This window comes from Nuphar pumila, chromosome 5, assembly GCF_984573655.1.
Source record: "Nuphar pumila chromosome 5, dmNupPumi1.hap1.1, whole genome shotgun sequence".
NCBI classification, from domain to species: Eukaryota; Viridiplantae; Streptophyta; class Magnoliopsida; order Nymphaeales; family Nymphaeaceae; genus Nuphar; species Nuphar pumila.
Genome location: NC_143253.1, coordinates 121,028,401 through 121,050,158, shown reverse-complemented (window position 1 = coordinate 121,050,158; position 21,758 = coordinate 121,028,401). Strand labels below are relative to the sequence as shown.

At 35.8% G+C, this 21,758-nt stretch overlaps 1 protein-coding gene across 2 annotated transcripts in view; it reads right to left on the bottom strand.

Annotated features, from left to right (window-relative positions):
• The window catches only part of LOC149838417 (glycine-rich RNA-binding protein 4, mitochondrial-like), a 30,592-nt gene extending 10,590 nt beyond the window's left edge, over window positions 1-20,002 (bottom strand). For both annotated transcript variants that reach the window (XM_090006589.1, XM_090006590.1), the window contains exon 1: window positions 19,745-20,002. In XM_090006589.1, coding sequence (XP_089862715.1) covers window positions 19,745-19,979 — 235 coding nt within the window. In that variant the 5' untranslated portion in view covers window positions 19,980-20,002. The remainder of the gene's footprint in view (window positions 1-19,744) is intronic.
• Between the last annotated feature and the right edge of the window lie 1,756 nt (window positions 20,003-21,758).

Here is a 21,758-nt window from a genome sequence, read left to right as displayed (position 1 = left end):
GGTGCATTCGGATGTGTGGGGGCCTTCTCCGGTTATGTCTAAAGGGGGTTATTCATATTATGTTACGTTTATTGATGACTTTACTCGGTATGTTTGGATTTATTTCCTTAGTCATAAATCGGAAGTATTTACTTTCTTTAAAGATTTTCATAAAGAGGTTCAAAATCAATTTCAAAGTAACATATCTATTTTAAGATCCGATTCCAGTGGCGAGTACTTATCTCACGAATTCCAAAACTATTTAACCCAAAATGGCATTTGCCATCAAAAGTCATGTCCTAGGACTCCCCAACAAAATGGCCAAGCGGAAAGGAAACATAGTCACATTATAGAAACCGCTAGAACATTACTTATTTCTAGAAATATTCCAAAGAAGTTTTGGGCCGAAGCCGTTCTAACGTCAACCTATGTAATCAACAGAATGCCCTCTTCTAAGTTAAAAAATGTTTCTCCCTATGAAAAACTCTTTAAATTTTCACCCGATTTCAATCGTCTTCGTATTTTTTGTTGCAAATGTTTTGTCCTATTACATAAAAGGGATAAGTTGTCTCCAAAAGCAATTGAATGTGTTTTTTTGGGATATGGTGAAAATCAAAAAGGGTATAGATGTTGTGATTTTAAGAATGATAAACTATATATTTCAAAAGATGTAACATTTCTAGAAGAAGAAAACGGTTTTGATAAACTAGAAGAAACAAATGAAATGACTATATATTCTTATATGATCTTATTGATGACATACAAGAAGATTTTCTTGAAAACATTGATCATTCTCATGATGTATCCCCTCTCGACATAACTCCCTCAAATGATAGTGATTTAAATATAAATGTTCATGATAGTGATACCAATATAAATGTTTACTGAAGAAGAAATCAAGAAAATCCTATTAGTGCCCTCGAAAAATACTCTCAAATTTCTGAATCCACTAAGGAACCACAAGTTAGGCATTCTTCTAGAATATCAATACCCCCAAATAGGTTTGTATCCTATGATTCCTTAACTCCCAACTATCGGGCATGTTTAATAACCCTACATTCTTATTTTGAACCAACACACTATAATCAAGCTAAATCTATACCTCATTGGGTTGAAGCAATGCAAGTTGAACTTAATGCATTAAAAAAGGCCAATACTTGGGAAATAGTTAATCTACCCTCAAACAAAAAAACTATTGGTTGTCGCTGGGTCTTCAAAGTTAAAACAAAAAGCGATGGCTCTTTAGAACGATATAAAGCTAGATTAGTAGATAAGGGATACTCCCAAGAATATGGCATTGATTACGAAGAAACATTCGCTCTCGTAGCTCGAATGACCAGTGTCAGGACCTTAATAGTTGTTGCATCAACCAAAAAATGGCCTATTTATCAACTTGACGTAAAAAATGCTTTTTTAAATGGAAGTTTAAGTGAAGAAGTTTATATGGATCCGCCACCCGGAATAAATATTAAGCAAGGTCAAACTCTTCGGCTTTTGAAGGCCTTGTATGGCCTTAAACAAGCGCCTAAGGCTTGGTATGATCGTTTTAGTGATATCATGATAAAGTTAGGATTTCACTCTTGTTATACTGACACTGCTCTTTTTGTTAAACATGCAGGTTCTAGTATCGTAATTTTGTTGCTTTATGTTGATGATATGATTATCACTTGGAATGATCAAAATAGTATTATTAATGTTAAAAATATGTTAAAAAATAATTTTGATATGTTTGACTTAGGATTTCTCAGATATTTTCTTGGAATTGAAGTTGCATATTCTCCTAGAGGATATATTTTGTCACAGATGAAGCTTGCTGCAGATATATGTTCTAAGTCTGGAATTTCTGATGATAAGAAAGTAGAGACTCCCGAGGTTATTAATGCCAAATTGCGGTTGGAGGATGGGGTTCTTCTGGAAGATCCCACACCTTACAGACAACTCATTGGGTCTCTTACCTATTTAACCATCACCAGACCAGATATCACTCATGCGGTTCACTCTGTTAGCCAATTTCAGCATGCTCCTACAACTGTGCATATGAGTGCCGTTCTCCGAATCATCCGCTACATTCGGAATACCATCAATAAAGGGCTATTTCTATCCTCCTCTTCTTCTTTGAATCTTCTTGCTTATACTGATGCAGATTGAGGAGGTAATCCCAATGATCGAGTCTCAACTACTGGTTTTTGTGTTTTTTTAGGAGACTCTTTGATTGCCTGGCGATGCAAGAAGCAGCAGAAAGTTTCACTATCATCCACTGAAGCTGAGTACCGGGCTATGGCAACCACGACAATGGAACTTGTATGGCTTCGCAGTTTGCTTAAAGACATGGGAGTTGATATTACCGAAGCCTCAAAGCTATGTTGCGACAACAAGAGTGCCATCTATATTGCGAGCAATCATACTTTTCATGAGCGTACAAAACATATCGAAATGGATTGCCACTATGTTCGTGACGAATTCTTGCGAGGAACTATTGCTCTTCCCTATGTCACTTCAGAATATCAGTTGGCGGACTTCTTCACTAAAGCTCTTCCGGCTCCTCGCTTCATGTTTCTTCTTGGCAAACTTTCCGTCATTTCCCCGTAAAGTTTGAGGGGAGGTGTTAAAATGTATCTTATATATATATATATATATATTCTGTATATTACATCAATACCCGATAGGGGTATTTTTGTAATTTCACTAGTTGTTTTAGAAAACAACTATTTTCAGATTTTGCTAAAATGTATTTTTCTTTTTTTATTTTTTTTATTTTTTATATAACAAAAGGGGCTCCAACCATAGAGTCGTTGGAGCCCCCAACGGTCACAAATGTGACCGTTGGGGGCTCCCAACGACTCCATGGGAGCCCCCTTTTGGGCTCTCCTTTTGAGGCATTTTGCCTCCCCTTCTCTCCTCTCCCTTTTGTATAAATAGGGGTGATCCCCTTGTATATTTATTATTCTTGAGAGCTTTCTCTCTTCTCAATAAGAGGCTTTTTATATTGTTGCCTTCTTAAAGGCTTGTGCTTGTATTGTCCCTTTGTGGACTTGTGATATTGTCTCTTTTATTCATTGTTGTAAGTGCTTGTATGCACTCTTTATATTTCCGCAATATCTCATTACAGGGGACTCACCGGAGTCCGACGGGTGGCGATGCACGAAGGAGAGGCGATGAGCAGAGAGAGAGAGGCGGTGAGGAAGAACCCCGGTAAGGGGTTTTTTCTAGAAAAAAAATTCGGGGGTCTGGTGGGTGCTGGATCCGGGTTGGGTTAAAGAACCCCAAAGCTTTCCCTGTGCCACAGGATTTGCTCATGAGACCTATGTCCAAAATTTTTTCACCTTAGCCTCTGCTAGTTTGCTCCCTAAGGTGTGAAAATGTCTACATAAGTTGAAGCCAAGAGTTTTACATGTAGATATGGAAACAGATATCGGATTTGCTCCGTATCCAATTAAGTGTATATTTGGTAGAAAGTTTCGATCCAATTCTCAAGAAGAATCAAGAGAATTTGATAATGTAAGTTCATATCTCCATGTCTGGTAATAATTTGTCAGATTGGATTATGGATCCAACTTTGCACCATATCCATTTGAACCCCTAGAATCATTGGTCAGGCACGTGTGGACCGAACTTGAGCAGCACTCGACTTGGAATGACTGTTAACCAGATCCAACTACCGATTGGAACATACGTGATACTGAGTCTGGACTATCTGGGGCCTTGGGGAGCCCAATGTTGTTGGTCAATATGTATCGTATCTGCAGAAAATCACTATGCATCACCCTGAATCAGCTGTTTTTTAATAAATATAAAAAATATGAAAATTCAAAATTTTCATATTTTAAATATTATTTTAATAGTTTTAACACATGTCATGTTCTGTTTGACGCATAATATTTTTATTATCTTTTGGCTGATACAAAATGACTCCCGAGATTTTGCCGTTTTTAACTTTTGTCATTATGCATTGTGGGAGCCAAAATGGATATTGGCTTCTATTTTTGGGGTTCTTTAAAGGAATAAAGTGTTGGTGTAGGAAAGATGCATCATGTTTTTCATGCATATTATTTTGTCACCAGTGAAATTATTGATTTTACGATGGTCGTTGCTTTATCAATAAAGCAATTTTTATTTATTTATAATTTTAAATATTTTTTATAGTTTTTTTATTTATTTTTAAAAAAAAAATTGAGGCGTACGCTTTACGCCTCGCCTCAGATTTTGGTGGAGCGCCTCGCTACGCCTCAACGCTTTTCACAACACTGGTATGGACTCAAGGATTTCACATTCTGGTAGGTATCTTTGTCTTTCTACCTTTAAATGTATGGTGGGGGGGGGTTCTAAATGGATTATGATAATATTACATGTTTTCTTTTGAAATTAGAATACATAGAGATTGTTATCTTTTGATATATGAAATATGTGTTTTTGAATTATGAATATATAGTGAAAAACTATATTTTTGCAAATATATGTAATTTCTTAAAATCTTATATATGTTCATGTTTTGCAAAATATTAAATTTCATGTTTGAATGTTCCTTAATGTATGTGTATACATGGACTACCTTGGGATTGTTAATATATTATGATGTTTCTTTAGGTTATTTTTAATTATGAAACCAAGATATTATGCTCTCATATAGGTCTTTTCTATCATCATATGAATGTGTTATTTCATGTACGTGTGAGTGATAATGACTCCATCATTATACAATTTATTAAGATTATTTTCAAAATTAATGACTTGTGAAATCTCATGGTATATGCCTTCTTGCATAAATTGATCAATAAAATATTATTTTATTCTTTGTGTTTTGCCCTTTTAGTGGGAGTTTGTGTGTAAGCCCATTTTGTGGCTTATGTATTCCTTTGGTGCTTTGGTGGAACTCTTCGAATGTCCACTCTTGTTATTTCGGTGAATATATTCTGGAGGACCTTGTTTCCTTACATGATATATGTCTCAAGTAATTTTTATGAGTATTAAGTATGGCTTGTTATAATATACTTGAATGTATATTTTTAAAATATTAAATGTGTTTATCTTAGTGGATTATTGTGCTTATGCGTCCTCTTGAGCATTGTTAAAACTTATTTTTTCTTTTATACTTATCATTTAGTCCTTAGTGGATTTATGTGTTTTTTGTCCATTGGTGATTTATTGATTGGGGAACTTGTGCACTCTTACAACTCCTAGTGATTTCTCTCTTACGCTTTGATATTTTACTTGAAAAATTCATATTTGTTGGGTTTATGATTAGAGATCATTATGTATGTTATTTTTATACGTAAATCTTCATATTTGTTGGGTTCATGATTAGAGATCATTATGTATGTTATTTCTATATGTAGATCTTTATGAATTTCTACATGTTTGCTTTCAATTGTCTCATAGTAGACTTATGATTTAGCTCTAACCTCTTATCATATGTGCTTTTGTCTCTTTAATGAGACTTATTGACCTTTTGTATGTGATGTGCTTAGTGCATTGGTCTATTGTTGATAGATTTATAATTTTTTCTCTATGTAGAGTGCCTATATTGGGCATGACTCGCTAAAATTTGTGAAAATTATCATAAGATATCATGTATCGCATAAAATTGCATCAATTGAAATATTATTGTGCATATGATTGCACAAATTTTTATGCTAAGGTTTTTAACTAACTTTATTAAATTTGATTTGATTGTCTTTTTAAATTGTATATTTGATATGAACTCGAATATTTGGAAAATGAATTAAGTTAGTATGTATTGTCTTTTTATGACATTTGGATTGTCCATCACAGAATTTTATATGATGCATCATTTCTCTTGGCCTTGTTATTTGATTCAAAGATGTTTGTTGAGGTGACTTGTATGCACCTAGTTTTATGTCAGTTTAGACTGTCAACTTATAGTTTGGCTCTAACTGACGGTTGTTTAAATCTCTGGATTTATAAGTGTGTTGTATCACTCATTTGTTGTGTGACCATCATTATTATTATGGATGCTTATAAATTTGTTTATTTGTGATGGCAATCTATTATTTAAAACCATGATGTTTCGAAAGATTGTTAAAATTGATATTCTTATTGGTAACATTAGTGTGTTTGCATTACAAGCTTTCTTACCTTTTGTGTTTCCTCCTATTATGCCTTTTATCTAAGTGTCATTATATGTAGACAAGAGATGTTTATTCATACCTTCGTATGTGATTTTAGCTCATTGTTGGCATTATACTCTTGATCGAGTCATTGATACACAAGATTTTTTAGTATCATTATATGTAGACAAGAGATGTTTATTCACACCTTCGTGTGTGATTTTAGCCCATTGTTGACATTATACTCACGATCTAGCCGCTAATACACTTGATTTTTTAGTGTCATTATATGTAAACAAGAGATGTTTATTTACACTTTCGTGTGTGATTTTAGCCCATCATTGACATTATGCTCTTGTTCTAGTCATTGATACACTTGTTTTAAGTGTCATTATATGTAAACAAGAGATGTTTATACACACTTTCGTGTGTGTCTTTGGCCCTTTAGTGGCATGATGATTATGCTCTTGTTCTAGTTGTTGATACACTTATGTTTGAGGTTTGGAGGCCTAGAAGGTGATTACTTGTGGTGGTCAAACTAGTATTTTAATTTGCAAAATTCATTCATTATGATGTATTAGATTTTTAAAATTTCTTCATAATTTTTCTAAACTCATTTGCTCTTTTATGAGAAATGGTTAAAATATTGTCATGCATTTTTTCAATGTATATGCTTTAGTTGCATGAGTTATTCCATGATTGATTGTCTTGCATAGTTTGCATAAGTTTAATGCCTTACTAAGCACTTCATTAGTAAAATTTCTTGTGTGTTATATTGTGTACGCCCATAGTGGCTATCGTGAACATTTGATTTCTCTTGAAATTGTTCTCTCTTTGTATTACTTTTGACAAACTAGTGCTTCTACACTCCTATTGTACTTGTGTGGATATTCATTGGGATCCCTTTTTGTATTTTCGCTTGTTTTCTAAGCATGGGCTCTTGAATGTTTGCTTATTATTATTTTTTAGAATTGGTCCATAAGCAACCTTTTTAGTTTTATGATTGATATTGCTTCCAAGTGTAATTGATCTTTGTGTATTTGACTTCACTTAATTAAATGATAAAAATCACTGCTTGTATCTTCCGCTGTGTAAAAATCATTTGTAATCCTTTGTGATGATATTGATGATATTGATATGCATTAATGTGACCTTTTGTGATAGACATATATCTGCATGTTTTTCATAGAATGACTTTATCGTTACATTTGTTTGCATCTCTTGATAGTATTCTATTATGTTCTCTTGTGAACTAAGAACTTTTTAACTCGAAGTCTTTTAATGACTATCATATTTTACTTTCAATGATTTTTGAAAAGGTTAAATTGACTTATTAAATATTTTCTACATATTATATGTTTGTGTGTTTGGCCATCCTCTGTCCACAAGTTATATAAGTATTATTTCTTGTTAGATCGCTCTTGTTAGATCTTGCATGTATTTTAAGCATTGATGTTATTAAAGATCCTTTTTGTGATTATGGAATGTATGATTAAGCACCCTTTAAAGAAACATCAAATGAAAGAACCTTATAAAGTCCATGGAAGACATTTTATATAATGGGTTTCTTTGTAAGTTTGAGGGGGGTGAAGATAAATGTATATTTGGTGTGTATACATATATGTATGTGTATACGTGTATATATATTATATATATATTTATATAATATATATTTAGCTTAGTCAACCTAAGTTGACTAAAACATTGGTCAACCTAAGTTGACTTTGTTCTAGCCATTGGAGGCTAGTCCAATGGCTAGAATTCTAGCCGTTGAACTAGCTCCAACGGCTATAAGGGCTCCTCTTCTTCTCTTTTAATTTCTCTCTTCTCCCTTATTTTTTTCTATAAATATGGGTGGGTGGGTGCCTTTGTAAGGTAAGAGAGTGATGGGTAGTATTAGGTATTTTATGTGTGTTTTGAGGGTTATATAGTGAATAACTTATGTAATTTTTCTTTTTATATCTCTAGTGTCCATTATGACTAGTTATTCAATGTAATTTTCCTTTGTCCATTACTAAGTCACAGGGACTCGGCAAAGCAGTTGTCGTACCCGCGTTGACGCAACGCGATGCGGGTGCGGCACCGAGTGCGGTCAACACGACCCTGGGTGTGGTCAATGCACCTAGGGTCATTTTCATCCATGTTTCGGGCGTTAAAAAAACGATAAAAAGGAGGATTAGGGCAAAAAAAAAAATTGCCCTAATCTCTCCTCTCTTCTCCTGCGCAGCTCAGCTCGAGCCCTCTCCTCTCGTCGCAGGTACGTACCCTCTGGCTCCCTCTAGCTCTCTTCTTGTGTCGGCAGGGGACGGGTCGAGCCCCCCCCCCTGCACCCTCTCTTTCTCTTGGGTCGGCAGGGGAGGGGGTCGAGCCCCCGTCCCTGCTCCCTCTTATTTCAGGAGAGGGGCTGAGTCCCTCCCTGTTTTTGGCAGGGGAGGGGTAGATCCCCCCTCCTTGCTCCTGATTTTATTATATATATATAATATATTATATATATATTTTTATATCAAGATAATGTCTGTATAATTGATTTGAAATTTTGAATGTATTTTTTTTGTGTTTTCAGGATAAAAATGACGGATAAAGATAAAAGACTTGCGTCATCCTCATCCCAACATGTGAGTTCTGCTGTTAGTTTTGCTGATAGTTGTAGTGGGATTGATGATGTGGGGCCGCTATGGGTACATGTAGATAAACTTGCAAAAACTAGAGAAGGAGGTGGTGGAAACAAGAGATTTCGATGCAAGCTCTGCGAAAGAGATTTTGTTGGGTCTTACACAAGAGTGAAGGTTCATTTGTTGAAGATACCAGGACATGGCATTTCAGGTTGCAGAAAAGTTGATGAGGCAATGCGAAGACAATACAAGAAAATGCAAGAAGAATATGAGAAGAGAAAGGCAATAGTCGATTATTGTGCAATTAGAGTGCCATTTGCAAGCCACCAAGAAGATGCTGAAAAAAAAAAAAAAGTCAATGTAGGAGGTAGAGGAACGATATAAGCAGCATTCAATACATATGGAAGAGAAGAATTGGATAGAAAAGTTGGAAGGTATTTTTATTCTAGTTCACTTCCATTTAATGCGGCTAGAAATCCTTATTGGAAGGATTTAGTAACATCCTTGGCAAATTGTAATTTGAGTGGTTATGTATCTCCAAGTTCAGAAAAATACGAACCACACTTCTTTCAGAAGAGAGGGCAGATGTGGAGAGGTTGCTGGAGATTAAAAAATATTCATAGGAGCAAAATTGGAGTTTCTATTGTGTCTGATGGATGGACAGATATTCAAAGGCGTCCACTGATCAATTTCATTGCTTGTTCGCTTAGTGGCCCAATATTCTTTAAAGCAGTTGATGCATCTGGGGAATATAGAAATGCTGAGTATTTGAAGGAATTGTTTATAGAAGTCATAAAAGAAGTGGGTGATCAGAAAGTGATACAAATCATTACAGACAATGCTCCAGTTTGTAAAAGTGTAGCGTTGAGTTTGAAGAGTGAGTACCCTCATATTTTTTTAGCACACAACTTAAATCTGGCCCTAAAGAGCATCTGTAACCCCAAAAAAGAAGAAAATTCACAAGCATATGTTTTATGTTCATGGATTGAAGATTTAGAAAGAAATGTCAAAAGCATTAGAAATTTTGTTGCTAACCACCATCGTGCTAATGCTATATTTAATAGGCATTCTGACTTGAAATTGTTGAAGGTCGTTGAAACACGTTTTGCGTCCATCATTGTGATGGTGAAGAGGATTAAAAGAGTGAAGAATGCTTTGATTAACATGGTGACTGATGAAAAATGAGCATTCTATCGTGTTGATGATGATATCAAGGCTCAAGAAATTAAAAAATTCATTTTTGATGATGAGTTTTGAGATAGAGTGGTATACTTCCTTTAATTTACGCAACCTATTTGGGAAATGTTAAGAGAAATCGATAAGGATGAGCCCATGCTTCACAGAGTTTATGAAATGTGGGATAATATGATTGAAAAAATACAAGTTATAGTTTTCAAGCATGAAGAAAAAAATCCTGCATTGGATGATTCAGAATTTTTTAATCATATTCATTCAATTTTAATCAGAAGATGAGATAAGAGCAACACTCTTTTGCATTGCATGGCACATTCTCTTAATCCAAAATATTATGCAAATAAGTGGCGGGCTGGTGGTATTGGTCGTGTCCCTCCAAATTTAGACCAAGAGCTATCAAGACATAGAAATATGTGTATGACAAGACTTTTTTCAGAAGCATATCTTCTACATCATGTCACACAAGAGTTTGGAAATTTTTCATCTTCGAGATTATATGGAAATTTTTCATCTTCGAGATTATATGGACCGGCATTATTCGCGAGAGAAAAAGATAATATAGATCCTATCACATGGTGGTCAACATTTAGATCAGAAACACCTCTTCTCCAACGTCTTGCATTAAGATTGTTATCGCAGCCTGCTAGTTCATCTTGTTGTGAAAGAAATTGGAGCACATATTCTCAAATTCACAACATGAAGAGAAACAAACTCACCAGCAAGCGTGCAGAGGATTTAGTATATGTTTATTCAAATCTTTGATTACTTTCGCGAACCAATGATGAATATAGGTATTAATTTGCTCTCTTAGTTATTTGATTATTTCTTAGTTTTTCATTTAAATATACTTGTATTGTATTTAACATTTTTAAATTGGGTTTGTAACGCAGACAAGAAACATCCAAATTTTGGAATGTAAACCCAGAAGAGTGTGACTTCGAGGGAGAGCATGATTTCAACATAACAAACATGGATTTAGTTGAGCCCAGTATTCCTTCTAATAATGCATTTGATGATGATGAAGAAAATTATTAAGATCCATTACTTCATCAAGATATACTTTGGTATGTAATTTAGTTCTTTTCTGCTTTACTTATTTGATTGATATTTAGGTTGATTTATGTAATTGCTTTACTTATTGGATTGATATTTAAGTTGATATATTGCAGGCATAATGAATGATATTATGACAATGTTAACTGTTAAAACTTCAAAATTATATATATATATATATATATTTATTTATTTATTTATTTATTTATTTATTTATTTTTACATTTTTGCCCCTGTCGCACCCCCGCACCTGCACCCATGTGACATAGGTCCATTATGAATAGAATTGTTTATTTACTTTTTCATGTAAACTTTTAGCTCTCATGTTTTTATCCAAATGTTTTATGTTCTTAGATACGATTACGGAGTGCACTGAGATCTGTGCCATTTCATTACAAAAAACCTCTTTAATTCTCATAGATTTTATTTAGATATGTTTTCTTCCTTGTGAAGCAAATTGATGAAATACTTCATATTTTGGTCCCTGACATAGCTATAAAGCTATGGACTTTGCTGTAATGAAAAAGGGCGGAAGCACCAATAAAGCAAACCACTCTTGAAGAGTGATCTCAAGAGCCAAGAACACAAATACTAAAATTGTATACAAAACCCACTAAAGGGAAAAATGACTAAAAGTCATAAGTTGGATATTATTGAAGAAAGAAAGAAGAGGGTGAAAAACCCTTACAAATACAAGAGAAAGCCTCCTCTATTTATAGAGGAGGAAACCAAAGAGGAGGGACCACAAGGGGGCTCCCATCTAGTCGTTGGGAGCCCCAACGATCATAAATATGACTGTTGGGGCCCCAATGACAAGATGAGTGGGGCCCCTTGTAGTCTTACAATATGCAAAACAAAAAAGAAAAAAAAGAAAAAGTAAAAAAGAAGAGAAGGAAAAGGGGAAGGATTACATAGGGATTTACCAAAATACCCCTATCGGGTATTTGGAGAAAAAGAAAACAAAAAAGAAAATATGTATATATATATACGTATGTATATATATATAAGTATATGTATATATATATATATATATTTATATATACATACTTTAACACGCCCCCTCAAACTTTACGGGGAGAAGACCGGAAGTTTGCTAAGAAGAAACATAAATCGTAGAGTTGGGAGCGCTTTGGTGAAGAAGTCAGCCAATTGATATTCTAAAGTAACGTATGGTAATGTGATAGTTCCTCTAAGATATTCGTCTCGAACATAATGGCAATCTATTTCGATATGCTTTGTCCGCTCGTGAAAAGTATGATTGCTTGCAATGTAGATCGCACTTTTGTTATCACAGCAGAGCTTGGTGGGAGAGGAAATAAGGACGCCCATGTCACCAAGGAGACTTCTAAGCGATACGATTTCCATAGTTGTCATTGCCATGGCCCGATATTCAGCTTCAGTGGATGATAGTGAGACCTTTTGCCGCTTCTTGCATCTCCACGAAATGAGAGATTCACCTAAAAAATGCAAAGACCAGTGGTTGAGATACGATCATTGGATTTCCTCCCCAGTCAGCATCAATAAAAGCAGTTAATTTAAGAGATGAGGAAGAGGATAAGAAAAGCCCTTTGGAGATGGTATTTTTGATGTATCGCACAATTCACATCACGGCCGCCATGTGAACTGAAGTAGGCGCATGCTGAAACTGGCTTGCAGCATGAACCGCATGAGCTATATCTGGACGGGTGATGGATAAATAGGTAAGAAATCCAATTAATTGACGATAGGGGGTTGGATCCTCAAGTAGAACACCATCTTCAAGTCTCAGTTTTGCATTGATAACTTCAGGAGTCTCAACTTTCTTTTCATCAGATACTCCTGACTTAGTACAAATGTCTGCTGCTAATTTCATTTGAGATAGAATGTATCCTTGGGAGGAGTAAGTCACTTCAATTCCTAAAAAATATTTCAAGAATCCAAGGTCAGACATATCAAAAGTTTCCTTTAACATAGACTTCACATCATTTACCCCCTTTTTGTCACTCCCAGTGATGATCATATCATCAACATACAATAGTAGAATAACAATGAAATCATCTGTTTTCTTAACAAAAAGAGCAGTATTAGTATAACAAGAAGTAAATCCCAAATTGATTAATACATTACTAAACTTGTCATACCAAGCTTTAGGAGCTTGCTTAAGTCCATATAAGGCCTTTTTTAATTTTAAAATTTTACCATTTAAATTCATACCCGGAGGTGGTTCCATATAAACTTCTTCACTCAAACTTCTATTTAAAAAAACATTTTTAACATCAAGTTGAAAAATTGGCCATTTTTTAATAGAGACTATTGCAATAAGAGCTCGAACACTAGTCATTCGAGCAACTGAGACAAAAGTTTCATCATAATTCATCCCATATTCTTGAGCATACCCTTTGGCTACTAACCTAGCCTTATATCTTTCTAAAGAGCCATCACTCTTAGTTTTTACTTTAAAAACCCATCTACATCCAATGGGTTTTTTGCCATTGGGTGGATCAATGATTTCCCAAGTTTGTGCCCTTTTAAGTGCATTAAGTTCCAGTTTCATTGCTTCATTCCAATAAGCATATTGTTTAGCATCATTATAATGAGACGGTTCATGAAATGAGTGAAGGGCTAGCAAACATGCTCAAAAATTTGGAGAAAAAGAATCATAAGATACAAATCTATTTGGTATTTTAGAAATACGATTTGATCTTCTTTGAGAGGATTCTTCAATCGACTCATTTTGAGAGAATTTTTCAAGGGCACAAGGAGGATTACTTTCATTCCTTCTAGAGTAGACTTGTGTTTGCCTTGGTATATTTTCTTCTAAATTTTGGTCATCATTTGGAGGTTCAAAATGATCCTCTTCAAGAGTTTCACTAGATTCAACATGATCATCTATGACCTTTTCTTGAGGTAACAAGTCAAATAAAAAGGAGTAATCAATATTTTCATTTGGTTTATGCGAAAAAACATTTTCTTCTTCTAAAAATGTGACATCTTTTGAGATATAAAGTTTGTTTTTAAATATGTCAAAATATCGATAGCCTTTTTGTTTTTCACCATATCCTAAGAAAATACATTCAATTTCCCTTGAAGAAAGTTTATCATTTTTGTGAGTTAGAACAAAGCATTTACATCCGAAAATTCTTAGTCTTTTATAATCGGGAGACATATTATAAAGTTTTTCAAATCGAGAAAGATTTTTCAAAGAAGATGAAGGAGTTCTATTGATAAGATATGTTGAGGTTAGAACCGCTTCGGCCCAAAAGGATTTTGGAATGTTTTTTGAAATTAATAAAGTTCTTGTGGTTTCTATTATGTGTTTATGCTTTCTTTCCGCAAGACCATTTTGTTGCGGAGTGTTTGGACAAGAACGTTGATGGCAAATACCATTTTCTTTCAAATAGATTTGAAATTCATTAGACATATATTCGCCTCCCGAATCGGATCTAAGAATGGATAGATTTCCTAAAAATTAATTTTTAACCATTGCATGGAATTCTTTAAAGAAGGAGAAAACTTCAAATTTGCGACTTAAGAAGTAAATCCATGTAAATCGAGTGAAGTCATCAATAACGACCACATAATACGAAAATCCTCCTTTGGATAAAATAGGGGAAGGTCCCCATACATCGGAATGAACAAGTTCAAAAGGCCGAGTGGTGACATAATTTCTTTGAAGAAATGGAATAGCTTTAGATTTCCCAAAAATACAATCTTTACAAGTCATGTGTTTGTCTTTACAAGTATTGTTCAAAAAAGGAAAAAGAGACATCTTTATAAAATTTGGATGACCAAGCCTCTCATGCCAAATTCCAATACTTTTGTCCTTTATAAGATTGCAAAATGACTTCGATAGAAGAGTCAAAAAGTCCATAAAATAAAGATCACCCCTTCTATGGCCTTGCCCAATCAGCTTCCCTGACTGGAGATCCAGCACGGTGCAATCTTTAGGTGAGAAAGAGACTTGGCATCCATGATCGGTGATTTGGGAAACGGAAAAAAGATTTTGATTAATTTTTGGAACGACTCTTACTTTAGGAACGAAAAGGTTTTGAGAAGTTTTAAAATCAAATGTTCCAATACTTTCAATTTTTAAAGATGTCCCATCGGCCGTTGAAACATAAGAAGATATGGGTTCGGAAGAGATATTAGAAAGAGAGTTTTTATGAGATGTTATATAAAAAGAAGCACCGGAGTCTAGTATCCACATACTTGGAGATGATGAAGAATAGGCGATGGCGGCTCCTAATGTTGAAGATGAAGAAGTCTTGAGAAGATGTTGGAGAACTTCGGAGATATGATTAAGAGTTTATTTGATATCTCCTTCTTTGACACTTTCTTCTTCCTTCTTTGGAGAATTTTATCCAACCGCGGCCACTTTTCCTTTAAGCTTTGGGCAAACCGGCTTGATGTGTCCCGGTTCATTACAATAGTGACAAATCACTCCCTTTCTATATCCATTATTTTTGTTAAAGTGAGGAGGTCTATATGCTTTTACATTTGATCCGGGCCTAGTAACGGCCAAAACTTCATCACTCTTAATACTTATGCCAATACGAGTTTCTTCTTGACATACTTCGGCAAGAGCGTCTTCAATGGGTAAGGCTTTACTTCTATGAAGAAGGGATGCCCTAACTTGTTCAAATTCCGGCCGAAGACCTTGGAGAAATTGGAAAAAATGTTCATTTTCAATTTGTTCTCTTCTCAACTCAATATCTTCCGGAGCCACCCATTTGGGTTCAAGAAGAACAAGCTCATCCCAAAGAGGGGTTAAAGAACTAAAGTAATCACGGACACTCATATCCGCTTGTCTAGTAGAACGAATTTTTTCTTGACAAAAAAATTGTCTAGTTAGATCCATTTGGGTATACATACCCTTAAGAAAGAACCATGCCTCATTGGCTCTTCTAAATTTAGCAATATTGGCACAATTTTTTAGGTCTACATTGTTCATAAACCATGCCAAAATTTTGGCATGGTTACTTTCCCAATCCTCAACTTTGGATTGATGGTCATTGATAGCTTTGATGCGTTCATCGTCATCTAAAGCTTTTTCAATCCCACTTTCAATTTTAGTGAGAACAAGAGAGGGTTCGGGAGTAGTTCCCATAACAAAACCCCAAAGTTTCTTACCTCTTAGATGATTTTCCATAGCGGAGGCCCACATAAGGTAATTGGATCCATTGAGCTTAAAAGAGAGCTCTACTTTAGATTCGCGCTCCATAGGTACTGAATAGTCTTTCTTTCTTCAAAAGCCTGAGAGGCACACGTCCCAAGACACCAAAAAAGAAGAGAAGCCCAATCACCAACCTTGCTCTGATACCATGTAATGAAAAAGGGCGGAAGCACCAATAAAGCAAACCACTCTTGAAGAGTGATCTCAAGAGCCAAGAACACAAACACTAAAAGTGTATACAAAACCCACTAAAGGGGAAAATGACTAAAAGTCATAAGTTGGATATTATTGAAGAAAGAAAGAAAGAAGAGGGTGAAAAAACCTTACAAATACAAGAGAAAGCCTCCTCTATTTATAGAGGAGGAAACCAAAGAGAAGGGACCACAAGGGGGCTCCCATCTAGTTGTTGGGGCCCCAACGACAAGATGAGTGGGGCCCCTTGTAGTCTTACAATATGCAAAACAAAAAAGAAAAAAAAAGAAAAAGAAAAAGTAAAAAAGAAGAGAAAAGGAAAAGGGGAAGGATTACATGGGGATTTACCAAAATACCCCTACCGGGTATTTGGAGAAAAAGAAAACAAAAAAGAAAATATGTATATATATACATATATGTATATATATACTTATATATATACGTATGTATATATATAAGTATATGTATATATATACGTATGTATATATATAAGTATATGTATATATATATATATATTTATATATACATACTTTAACATTTGCTTCCATTTTAGTTCTTCTCTTATTTGTCATGTCTTAATCCCAGCTAAACTTTCGATTTCTCCCTAAATCTGGTCAGTGTCCTTTTGCCTCTCTTACAAGCTACATAAATCCTTCTCTCAGTTGTCAATATAGTTAATTTTTTTGTTACATTTGTTTTTGGTCCAGCCTGTGTTTTACCTTTTTATCATGAATAGCTTCCTTCATAACCACCAACGTGCCAATTGTCCTAGTACTGGTAAGGCCACCAATCCCCAACCTTCTCCTTAAAGCTGAGCATAGTCAACCACCAAGCTTCAAGTCTAAATGGTGATCCCCTTGCTTCACTATTTTCCCACCCCAGAATTATAGTATCATGGTCTAAAATAGTGTGTGGAATTAGATCCACCCATTCAAACCATGGTGCATATCAATGAACTCATTTAAAACCAAGAATCTGTCAAGAAAGGGCTAAAGCCTATTGCTGGACCAAGAGTATCTGCAACCCCTAAATGAAGCACTGATGAGACTTTCATCGTATACAAACCCCTGGATGCAATGCATCTAAGTACTAACTACTGAAGAACTACAATCTCCTATAAGCAGGACAAAGTTGAAATCCAATAACAAACACCAAGGCATGGTAAATTGTGATATCAACAATTGTAGCTTCTTCCAAAAGTCGTGTTTTCTATTTGCAGTCATTTGGTTGTAACTTGTAAACAACCATAAGAATGAAGGGCTCATCCTTCAATCCCTTTTGAAATCTGGTGGAGATTAAAACACCCAACTCTACACAGTTGCTCACTAGGTCCCTTTGCCACAACACTCTAATACCGCTATATCTTTCTTTGGATGGTCTGTAAGCAAACTCACAAATCCTTGACATGCTGTTTATGATACTACATCAACACTTCCCATTTTGGATTCAATGACACCTACCACAGCAAACTTCATTTGTTTGGTCCAACTTCTCAGCAGCATAGGAATAGAAGTAACCATGATGGACTCTTGGGCCACCACCTCCTTAGTCGAGAGAGGTTAGGAATGATCCTTAACAGAGATACAATCTTTAACGAACTTAACTTTCCTAACCCCCAAAGAACCCTTTTCATAAAAGCTAAAAGAACTCCATAAACAAGTTTGGACTCTTTCAAAGTTACAGAAAACTCATTCTTTCCTTGCTCTGAAACTTAACATTAAACAAGGTTCACACCAATAGATCATTGAACATTTGCAGGATTATCTTGATATGCCTTGATCTCTTCCTTAGCACTGGCATCCACCCCACTTCCCTTGGCCCCTTTACCCTCCCCCAAGTCAGCTATCAAGGACACAGAGAAAAAAAGGTGGAGAAAAGGGCACCCTCAAACAAAAGAGCACTAATACTTCTCACCTGAGACTTCACAAGAAACCCCTAACATCAATGAAGTGGATGGATTGATGTTGTTGGCATTTACTCAACATATCCAATAGATTAAGAAAGGGGTCATGATAGGCAGACCATTTTGAGGGATCCACGTCATGCAAGCATTGCTTCAATAGATGTTGCATGCTCCAGCAGTTTAGTAAAACCTTTAGATCTCTTAAGCAAGAGATATTCAGCCTCCTCATTTGCCTCTAACAAACTCCCCAAACAATCAGGTTAGGATCGTTTGAATGTTTGCAACCCAATGCACAACTGCTACATTTTTCAGAATTTATCCTAATCCAACCATGACAACTAAGTATTACCGCCAACATTTTCTTCTTCCTCTCTTGAAACTGCTCTTAGACCTATTGAACTTGGATTGAACACAAATATCAAACAAACAAGGTTCTTTATCGGAGCATTTTTATTGGCATCCAACAAAACCCCAAGATCATCAAATATTCATGTCATATAATTCAAAATTTGATCTTTTCAAGTAGATCAGTGAAAAAAGGAAACAGTTAATCCTTTTTCATGATTTAGAACATAGATCAGCAAAAAAAGCAAATAATTAATCCTGCTTCATGATTAGAACATAGTAACCAAACAAGCTGCAAATGAATAGAATAGACACAAAGTAACTGGATGAAAACAACTAAATGATCGTACCATTATCCATGGACAACACCTCAATTACCAGAATATGCAGGGGAAAAAATGCTACATGACTAGTTCATGAAATTGGCAGACAAAATCTAAACCAAGATGCATAGAAGCCCAAATCTACCAGTTGTACACATGATTTTCAATTGATTGAGCAAAATGCACATAATTTCATTGGAAAAAATTCCATGAAAGAATCTCGAATCACTGTTCTAATTGATTCATGGAAATACATGTAACCTTATATACCCGATACTTGCCAAGAAGATGGAGAGTCGAAATGCTTTGGTCGAACGATTAAAATTATGGTTGTTCATGGAACCAAGCAACCGCATAGATGAATAGCCCAGAGCTACCCATTATCCAAGTATGGGGAGTTCCTAATAGACGCTTTCCTACACTAGGCCCATCAGGGAGCGTAGTGGATTGGCAGCACCTAAGAATACTAGGCCCAATTCCTTGTGCCATAGTTCACTAAACAGAAACCAAGTATATAGCTTCAGAAGGCGTTTGGACTCTGGATACAACAACCACCATCCAGAAAAGTGGGATAATTTGGGATACTGCTCTATGTTGATCCCACCCTTCCAGAAAAGCGGGATAAGTAGGCGTATTCAATGGCCTCTTGAACATGACACCCATGATCTTTCAATATCCCAACTCATTCCATTTTTCTGGGTATGACTTGCTGTAGTACCCGATATCCCAACTTATCCCATTTTTCTGGTTATGTGACTTGCGGGGTCCCAACTTATCCCACTTTTCTGGACAAGTGGATGCATCTAAGCACCCCTTGAACACGACAATGATCATATTGCGGTGAGCCAACTTACTCTATATGATTTGCAGACGTTCGCCGAAGTTGGTCATCATTTGCTTCATTTAGAGAGAAAGAGAGAGAGTACCCTCGGTGACCTCTCCGAAGGAAGAGAAGGCATCCCTCAGAGACTTCTCGTCCACTCCCCACGATAATCCTCCGACGAAGAGTCTGGAAGACGACGACGACGACGACGACATCGACAGGCAGCGGAAGCTCCGCAGCAGAAGGGAGGAGGAGGAGGAGCTACGACGAAGGATGGAGGCGAGGGAGGGCAAGGCTGCTGCTGCACCACCGACTAATGCGCTCCTCAACGACCGCATCGCTCTCGCGAGGACGCAACGCTTCCGTGCCTTGCGTGGGGGCTCGCTCGCTCTCTCGGGCTCAATAATGCTCCATCGCTCGTGCTCCAATTGCCTCCTTGTCGGGTCTTTGGCGTACTATTGATTGAAAATTTAAAAGAAAATAGAGTTCGGTTCTACCCATCCCGCATCTTCGTACCCCCTACTATTAACACACTAAGTGGGAGTGGATAAAGGAGGAGAAGTGATACCAAAAAAAAAATTTTACTTCGACCCTCTTAAATAAGATAACAATGGTCTCGGAGAAAGTTTTTTTTAAAAAAATATTTTTTTTTATAAAAAATACTCGGGTAGAGTAAAAAAATGTTTTCAATTTTTTTTTTATACAAAGCATTCTCTATACGTGTCACTACCATCACCATCCACCACCATCCATCCTTACCACCATCATTCTTCTCACCACCATCACCCACCCCCCCATAAAATCACTCTCTTGAGTCCCCACGATATTGTTTTACTATTTATTATGGCTATCCATCTCACCACCATCACTATCACCCACCTCCCAAAAAATGACACTGGAAAAGTTTCACCATCAATCGGCTCCCAAAAAAATTACCTTATCCACGACGATTTTTCACCATCTATCTCACCACCACCATTACTACCTATTATCACCCACCTCCCGGAAAATTGTGTCTGAGAAGCTCCACCACCACCACCTACCTCTCAAAAAAAATGTATCGAAAAAGCTCCACCACCACCCTCCTCTCTCTCATATTTTTAAAGATTTTTCATTTTATTTTTCTCATGCTACCCAAACAAGTGAAAATTTTTCATTTAGAAAAATTATCATATCAAAACTTTCCGTAAACAAAATTTTATTTTCTTATGAAAGTTTTTCTTTTTCAAATGTACCCTTAATGCAAGTTTGGAAGTGAAAAGGATGTAAAAAAAGTTATACAAAATGAAAAAATTGTACGGTTTTTTTTTTACCCTTTCAAACGAGAGAAAACTTATCTTAGAGAGTTTCATAAAAAGTATACTTTTTTATAGAAAACGTTCTTCCATTGAGGAGGAATGTTTTCAAACAAGAGAAAATTGTGAGATCCACTCCCCACCAACCATCTCACCACCACCATCATGATCATCAATCTCACCGCCACTATCACCCAACTCTCAAAAAACTGCCCTCCACGTGATGATTTTTTATTATCCATCACCACCGTCTATCTCACCACTACCACTCACTATCACTTATCTTTTGAAAATTTGTGTTGGAAAAGATCCATCACTACAACCCATGATGATTTTTCACCACCACCATCCATCTCACCACTACCACCCACCTCCTGAAAAACTGCCCTTCCCACCATTAATCACCACCATCCATCACTCACATTCTGACAAACAATACCGAAGAAGCTTCACCACCAGCACTCCACGATGATTTTTCACCACCATCATCGCTATCCATCTCACCAACACTACTCACCATCACCCACTCCTCAAAAAATTGCACCAAAGAAGCTCTGCCACCACCACCTCCTCCACTCTCGTTTTTTAAAGTTTTTCATTTTATTTTTCTCATGCTATCCAAACAAGTGAAAATTTTCAATTTAAAAAAAATATCATATTAAAACTTCTCATAGGCAAACTTTTATTTTCTTATGAGAGTTTTTCTTACTTTCAAACGTCCCCTTACAGATCAAATCTGATGTTATAGATGGATTTAGCATGGTCGATTTAATAAGCATTGAACCTTATATCATTTTTTATGAAAAAATATAATTCTTCAAA